The sequence below is a fragment of the Haplochromis burtoni genome, unplaced genomic scaffold (genome assembly GCF_018398535.1).
Source record: "Haplochromis burtoni strain Fernald_Lab_line unplaced genomic scaffold, NCSU_Asbu1 Contig_17, whole genome shotgun sequence".
Classification (NCBI taxonomy): domain Eukaryota; kingdom Metazoa; phylum Chordata; class Actinopteri; order Cichliformes; family Cichlidae; genus Haplochromis; species Haplochromis burtoni.
This window is the reverse complement of record NW_024582378.1, coordinates 130,464-138,896: the sequence shown is the minus strand read 5'-3', so window position 1 is coordinate 138,896 and position 8,433 is coordinate 130,464. Positions and strand designations below refer to the sequence as shown.

At 41.9% G+C, this 8,433-nt stretch overlaps 1 protein-coding gene across 2 annotated transcripts; it reads right to left on the bottom strand.

Moving 5' to 3' along the window:
• sap30l (sap30-like) lies at positions 1-8,029 on the bottom strand. Of its 2 annotated transcripts, XM_005915974.3 has the most exons (5): positions 7,594-8,029; positions 7,254-7,470; positions 5,069-5,191; positions 3,635-3,733; positions 1-2,244 (listed from the first exon to the last, which is right to left on the bottom strand). In XM_005915974.3, the coding sequence occupies exons 2-5, from the start codon at positions 7,437-7,439 to the stop codon at positions 2,116-2,118; spliced, it is 537 nt and encodes a 178-aa protein (XP_005916036.1). In that variant the 5' UTR covers positions 7,440-7,470; positions 7,594-8,029; the 3' UTR covers positions 1-2,115. The 2 variants fall into 2 exon arrangements, with proteins under 2 accessions (XP_005916036.1, XP_005916035.1); XM_005915973.3 differs by having other exon boundaries at positions 7,254-8,028.
• Between the last annotated feature and the right edge of the window lie 404 nt (positions 8,030-8,433).

Below are 8,433 nucleotides of genomic sequence, written 5' to 3'. Positions count from 1 at the left end.
TAATGTGTATATAACTTTATTTAAAAATATTATCTTCAGCTGTCCAGCGATGCATTACTTACATGTTCTGCTTCATCTTTAGTGACAGAGCATAAGGTATTTCTAGATTGTACTTTTTAAAATAAGTGGCATGGAGTACAAAGTATAATCTTTACATAGAAAACACTTAAAGCACATCGCTGGTTCTATTGTATAATTAGTCTGGTGTTATTGACCTCTGGTCACAACATGTTAAAAGAGCAGAGATGAGGCTTTTTCTTCTTCCTGTACAATACATTTATTTATATTAATAGGAGCAACAAGCAGTCATACTTAAATATGTTTCTTTTTCCTAATACAACAATTAGGTTAACGTGGCATGACCTACACATTAATAAAGATGGATGTTACCTACATGACACTAACAAACCTACAAGCAAAATTTAAAATGCGACACTTAAAAAAAGAGAGCGATGGAGAGAAAAGGACAAATCTGACACAAATCGTGCGCACAATTATCCAAAGTGCACGTACGATCCGTGCCTCCGCCACCATAAAAGACAAAGAGGATGTGTCTGTAAAACAGCAAAGATGTCCGTCACCTGGAGGTTGCAGCAGTGCTTTAAAATTTTTTAAATAAACTTATAGGTCGTCAGCAGCGCGTTTGCTTTATCACATTAAGTGTTTTTAAACACATCAACAGGTGGTTAACGGTGGCTAGCAACCCAACAGCTCCCACTCATTTCCCATCACTTCAGGCAGCTTAAAAAAAAAAAAACAGAAGGGAAAAAAAAGGAACTGAACAAAAGTTAAAAAAATAAACAAAAAGCCAAACGTATTATTTCTTCTGCTTTAAATGTAAATAACTGAGTCTATACAGAGAAAAAACATGTTGCTGTTTGATGCCGTTTTACTGCCAAATGAATCGTGCTGGACTGAAGCAGCAGCAGGTTCACCACTATGAAAAGGTTTGTTTTAAGTTTTTTAAATCTCACCCGCTGATACGGAAGAAGGGCATTCACATGTAACACATATTCGAAATTGTGAATAAAAGAAGAACATTAATTTTTTTCTCCCACTTTCACCAGGCTAACCTGTCAGCCCACTTTGGAGGAATGAAATTAAGAGCAGAGATTTTATCCGCTGTAAACACCGTCGGATGGCAGCACAATACAGCCCGACCATTCATGCGAAACAGCTTTCACTTAATGTGGAAGGAAAAAAAGAAAATAGAAATGATATATGCAACCAGACACAACCTTTGAACAACTTGTGGAATTAAGGCTGAACTAAAGCTTACTTAAACTTAAACTGGGTTACAGAAATAAAGAAATCAGCATGTGTATGTTCACAGGTTCAAAAGAAAAAGAAAAAAAAGAAACCACTAACAAATAGAAGACTGAGTCACAACGTATCACATCCTTACTCGGTTCTTCTTCCTTTAATGTTTTACACAACATTTATAATCATTATCTTCACCATTTGCAGCTTTTAAAGAGTGAACCTGAGCCTTAATGTTCTGGATGTGACTTTAGACCAGGGTGGCATTTCTTTTCCAACAGTCACGTATGAAGAAAGAGGGAAAAATCCCACTTATCATCGCATCATTCAGCTCCATCTCGCAGTCCCGTTTGGCACAAGCATTCCTCACTGTGAGCGTGTTTAACAGTCAACTTGGCAAAGAAAACCAAAATTACCAAAAGTTGTTTTGTTATTTTTTTGACTCTTAAGGCAGGATACTGCATTCAGCTGAGTCGCTTGAGTCGGACGCTGTTCTTTTGTACATATAGACACAGTTGTGTTACAGTATGACGACATAAAACTCTGCAGAGTGAGTCCTTGTAATCAGCAGTCTTTATGGTCCTGGCTTTCGTAAATCAGGGAATACCTTGGAGAGGGCCAAGTCAAAAGGGAGAGACTGGATTTCTGTGAAGAGGGCCAAAAAGCCAAAATGAACTCATCTCACCCTGGATTTCTGTTTTGAGTCCTTTAAGGACAACAGCAGTTCGTGTCCTGTTCTCAGAGGGGAGCAGGAGGGTGCAGAGGAGTCGTTACTGAAGTCCAGGTTTTGTCTGTAGCTACAGTTGTTGTTGTTGTTGTGGTTGTAGCTGCCGCTGTGATTGTTGTGGGGGAAGTTTAGTCCAGGGGTTTGCCACCGTCCCCTTTCTGGTCCAAGCGGCTCTTGCTGCTCTTCACCATGTAAATAAAGTAGGTCAGCGTCTCCTTCTCGTTCACTGGAATATTCCGGAAGTGACGGCTCACCGTCTGCAGAAGGGAGAGAAAGAGGGAAGCGGTTAAAAGAAAAGCGATATACATCGTTTGTTTCAGGGTTGGTAAGCGAAAAGACTGAGACTGCATACCTGACTGCTGAAATCTTCCTTCACACCATTAAATTAAATCCCCAGAAAGAAATCTGGATCCAGATTAATTTGTGATATTTGTAAATGAGAACATGGCGACACGGTTTCTCATTTTTCTGCAATTGTGAAAAATTAAACTTTTCCATATCTCGCACTGGTTTCCCTAGAGCCAGATTTGGAGAAACTTTAAAAGTTGATCACTTCTAAGTTGGCCCCTCCTCTGATATGATGTTTATATGAGTCAGTCACATGATAATGAGTTATTATTTGAGAAATGCTCCATTGTTGTCCAAAAAATGAGAGCGACTTTCATACTTCTTTAAAAAGCAACCCCGTGATTCCTCTTAATCAGCTTTGACTAATAAGTTGTTTAAAACTATGTAAACACACCTCTTACAAACATTGTAGGTGCCCTCTGGACACCTACAATCCTTGCTTTAAGAAGAGTTGGTGCTTTTAACCTCTTCTTGGTTATTCATTTGCACAGAGGGCCAAGTGATGCATCAATCAAAAGCAAATGGAGTTGAATTTATAGCTCAGGGAACAAAAACATTTTACAGAGTGAAAACAACACTACAGTACAAAGCTGGCTCCAGTGAATTTATAATTACTGGAAATAGTCCTAGCGGTGTCTGCACTGAAAGTGTTGATCACCAAAAGCACCGGGCCTAAACTAAACCCTGAAAAATAGCCATTTGTGTTCTTTACCTCGACTTTTACAGAGCCAAACATCCTCTGCACAGCCTCTCACATTGCTATGGTTCTCCTGAACACGGCTGAACACAGGACAGCTGTAACTGGTTGTGGGGCTGTTGACTGGTGTTTTATTAATGATGTGGTAGGCTCATTAATAGGAGGGTTTGAATGTGACTAAAAGCCTGGGGAAACATCCAACTTACAGCCCAGTTTGATTTCATTCATTCCCACTGTTAGCACAACACCACATGCGACCCCAGCTGACCCCATCTCAGGATGACCGGGAGCGCAAAGCACAGAAGGTAATTATAAGGACGAGGGCGGAGCTGGCTGCACCGAGTCCACCTGTCGATTTGGGAAATCAGTCTAACAGTTTGCCATTACAGCTGAATGGGAGCGCCAACACTTCCTATATCACAGCAGCATACACTAATGAGAGCAGCTCAGTGATCAACATTCCCAAAGAAAAGATAAAAAAAAGAAAAATTAGTGAGATGTACTGGATTAAAAAACCCAAATCCACTCTCACGGTAGTCTCCCTGATGAAATGAGTTAGGGTACACAACACCCTAAATGAAAAGCAGCAGTTCTGCTGTTACCTCTGCCAGCTGGGCCTTGTTGAGGCCGGGCCTGGTCTGGAGCTTGTAGTGTCGCTTGTAGCGTCTCAACGTGTTCACTTGCAGCTGGAAAAGGTCCACCTGAAATCACCAAGAGAAGCAGGGACTCAGTGAGTGGGTTCAAAGTGATGAGCTTTTTGTTTTGTTTTTAATCCTGCTTTCCATGGTTTATGCAAGGCTCCCAGTGGCTTCTGCCTCTTTTTCAGCTTTTAAAGGAGCTGAAACTTTAATGATGCACAGAGAGAAAGTGGGTCAATGCAGCATGAAAATACATGAAAACAAGTAAATCCAGAACAGATTTATTTTTCTTAAAGAAGGAAATTGTGGCAATCCAAACGTGGTCTGAGCTTAGTGCTGCCTTCTCAAATATGGCTGCACTGGGGAACAGAGAAACATCCACTGTGGGGTTTCAAGCAGTTTAAATGTATCATTACAGGCCACGAGGAGTGCTGCTGAGCACAATGAGAGGGGACTAACTGTGAACCCACAGCTCTCATTACACAACCCAAAAGTTAATACAGGATAAATATTACCCATCCACACCAAGAAAGCTCCACCCACACAGTGACATGGAATCAGGTGAGGCAAAGAAAAAGACTTAGGTGTTTTTACCCAGAGAGAAATAACGTTTGTTTAAAGGTTCACTTTAAAACTGCTGCACAAACATTAACGAGCCATATGTAAGCATTTAATTTTGCTTAACAGAAGTGTTTCTTTTTTCAATTATAACTTTAAAAAGTTACTATATATTGTATGTGCTTCTGACAAAAAGTAACACATTGTAAACAATATAGTGACATACACAAAGCCACTTGAATCTTAATGAAAACAGTGATACTAATTTGTAGTCACACCATCCAGTCTTATGTGAGTGATTAACACATTCACCTTAGATGGCAATCTTTGGTTTGAGAGACAAACAGAGGCTCAGGGGAGCTAGCATACTCCTGCCAATCCCTTCCACTCTCTAACTGATGCCTAAAAAACTGGGAGTTTATAAACAATATTAAAGGGCTGCCTGCTTGCAAAGCAGGAAGAATTGCTGCAAACACAGAGGGCAATGTTCATAAAGTATGCAAAGCAACATCTGGATAAACCAGAGTTCTTCTGGAGACGAATGTTGATGTGGATAAATTATAACTGAGGGTTTGTTTTTTTTTTTAAATCAAGCTTAGAATGTTTACGACGTATACATCAGTTCTGCAAAGTCAGTAAAGAAAGTGAAACTAAAACTAGTGCAGGGAAGTCATCCAAAGCATTCCTCAAAGTTCACCATGGACTGCTTAGAGAAACAAAACAAGCCAAGTTTTTAACATGAGGTACGTGGAAAACATCGAAAGCAAGGAAAGAAACTTGAATACTTGGACAACAGAGCTTCAGCATCATTATAATGATTAACGTTTCACTCCCTGTTACCTCGGGCACCTCCACATCATGATCTGGGGATTCCCCTCCATCATCGCTGGTCTTCCTCTTCCTCTTGTTGCGAACACTCTGAATGAAATTCTTGTGAAAGTCACAGATGTAGAGATGTCGCACCTGTGGGAAAAGATGGGAGAATTCCATTAATGCAAAGCTTTAGGTTCACCAGTCTCACTGGTCATTTCCAGATTGTTTAATACAGTTTTTCAAAATCATTCTCAAGCTTCTGCTTTAATGTCAACCAAAACAACACTTCTGTTTGCGCTGTTCTACTTTAAGCCTCTTGTTTGCAGCCACGCAGAAATCATCCAAAATGTGTCACTCAAAACAGGAAGTGTCTCATTAAAGACCTCCACACTGAAACTGTGACTCCACGCTCTGCTCGTCTTCCATGTGTTGTCTCAGCTGAAAGCCTCTAATGCAACAATCCCTGTATCTCTGTGTGATCATAAGCACGTAACTCCTCAAGGCCACACTTTCACTGTGTGACGTGTCACTCGAGTCCCTGCATGTCATGAATAAACTAGGAGAGTTAACACACAAACACAAATGAATAGAAGCTCATTCCCTGAGCTGACACGTGGGTGTAACAAATCACCAACATGCCCACGGCCACCACTTTGTAGGAAACACACAGGACACAAACGAGAGTGGACACAATGAGGAGCAAAGAATGCAGAGTGGCTTAATGCAGCAACAACAGACACCTGTACACTCGTGGATATGACACTGCTGTGCATAACGGGGCAAAACTGGGGCCCGTAGGTTCTTCTTAATCTTTTTCAGTGTTGTGGACAAACTGCACAGCAGATCACACAAGGATGCTATGTAAACCTGCCATATGTTTGTGTTATTCAGCAGCTGCTGTAATGCGAACACTATTCATGAGCTGCTCATTCGCCAACTGTTTGAACCAAAGTGTTTCTCAAAGCGTGAGGGAATCTGACTAAAAGGAAGAATATACACAATCTCATTTCTGTAATGAAAACAAATGAGTTTGCCATTGTTATTACTGGAATTTCGCTTTGATCCAGATTTGCTGTTTTTGTTAATAACTGATAAAACTTTCTCCAGCTTTTAAAGTGGGGCATACTCAAAAGCTTGACTGCGTTCTCTTCAAATGTGCCAATCTGCTGATTTTCTCCGTTTTGTCACTCGGTTAGATAACCCTTTTTTGTTTTGTTTAAAAATGTGGCTCTGGGCTAATGAATGCTTTTGTTTTTGTTCCCAGACACAGTAAACAAAAGCAGTGTTTGTGGAACTACAAGGCAGCCTGTCAGCCCCAACAATATTGAGTTTCAGTGGTCTTATTCCCAGACATCTTTGTGCAAAAAATTGACAAAACTGGGGCTGGGAACAGTTGCTGTCTCAAAGTATGAGGCCCTCACTATGGCCTGAGGCATTTTTACTTTAACATGGACCCTACAATTTTTATTGATTATCCTGGTGCTGTAACAACAATTTCCCAATAATTCCAATAAAGTATCTTCCTATAATGTCTGCTCACTCCGAGTAAAGTGCTGTCTGTTGCTAAATATAAGCAAAATATGAAAAGAGAACTTCTAAGAAAAGTCTCTGCTTCACGTCTCAACAAGTGTCTCTCTCACTGTGGGCTCACACAGACCACGTGATAACTGCTGGCACAATCAGCTGTAATAAATGCGTATCAGACAGCGCGTGCCATTAAATAACTGCCATAAAAGAAGCCAAGTCGCTGCAAAGCTCTTCAGCAGACACACGGTAGCGATGCGGTGTGGAGTTTAACTTTAACAATTGTCGACAGCCGGCATTAAAACTCGACTGTTGCTATAACTGGACTGACATTTAGCAACTCGTTAAGCTTCCCTGGCAACAGCCATTTTATGAGCAGCGGCGGGGGCGTGTTGGAGAAAACTGTTGCGACGACAGAAAGCTCTGAGTTCGGGACACTGCTATCCCACACGACGCTCAAGTAACGACCACAGCTAACGTTAGCATGACAGCTAAATCTCTCAGCAAGCAGGACCACCACAGTCTGCTAACTTTACCTCCAGCAGTACCGGAAAGCTCTTTGGTCACAATAACTGACGCTAACCGGCTAACTAGCATTAGCTGACAGCTGTTCAGATTCCACTAACTTTCAGCCACCCCCGCACTCTGTTCAAGACTTTAAAATACGCAATAACATGCTTTGTCTTACACTCTTGTCGATGTCCAGTTTGAGCTTCTTCTGTGATATGCTCTTCTGGATTCTCTTGCTGAAGGAGGCGTTTCCAGCAGACCGGCCGCAGCGTTCTCCGTCCTCGATCAGGCAGCAGCTCTGACCGTAAAACGGCGGAGCAGGCGGTCCGTCGTGGCTATCTTCCTCTGTGCTGAACCCATTCATTCTGTACTTGTGACGATGTGCCTGCTTTAACCTCAACAATTAAAAAAAGGAGCGCCAACAAAAAACAAACAGCGTCAGGTGGGACACTTAGTCTCCTGTTCACCCGTTGCCCTTTTATGAAAGACAATTCTGGCAACGTTAGCTAGCGAGCTACCTTGGCTAAGTGGCTACAATGTAAATTTAACAGCCCCTGATGTTTTGATGCCGACTTGCAAGTTATTTAAAAACACGATCGCTGCCATAGGTTGAAGACATATTCGTATATATCTCCGGCAGACTGGCGCCGTCAGTCTCTGCTTACACTGGCTAGCTCCTGTGCTAGCGGTGCAGCAAGGTGGATGAGCTGCCGCTGATGCAGGAATTCCTTCGGTGAGACCGCCGCAGTTCGTCCCTGTAACCAGCCGTCGCTTCTGCGCGTACGACAACAACCTATCTGTAACTCCGAGCTATAAAAACACTGGCGGCTACAGCTTTCTAACCAACTTTGACTAAATTACACATTTAACGACGTGCACCTCTAACGATTACGGCACTCTTTCGAGGAGATCCTACAATGGAACATGCTCTGTCTATGGGGCGGAAGTTCCCATACTGAGCGCCCATTGGCTCATTTCGTACAAAGGCGGGCTTAATGTACAAAAAGTGACATTTCCATTGGCTCTAACCAACTTCAATTTTGCAGCCCAGTTCTTCCTGTATCGTTCGGCGTCAGATGTTTTCTACTATGAATCGGAGTTAAAGGTGGCGTTGCTGCCAGTTAAAGGGGCTTTTGACGACACGACACACTTTCGAAATCAGTTTTTCTTTCGTAATGTTAAAGTTTTATTGATTTTTGACGAGTCACCACTTCTATCACACGAAGTGAGTGTATGCGAAATTGAAGGGGGAACCCCACTTTCGTTAAGTCTGGCTTTGAATCGTTTGCGTTCTTTGGATTCGTGATACGAAGGAGACATTGTTACTAATTTGCATATCGTCACAGTTACTCGTTTAC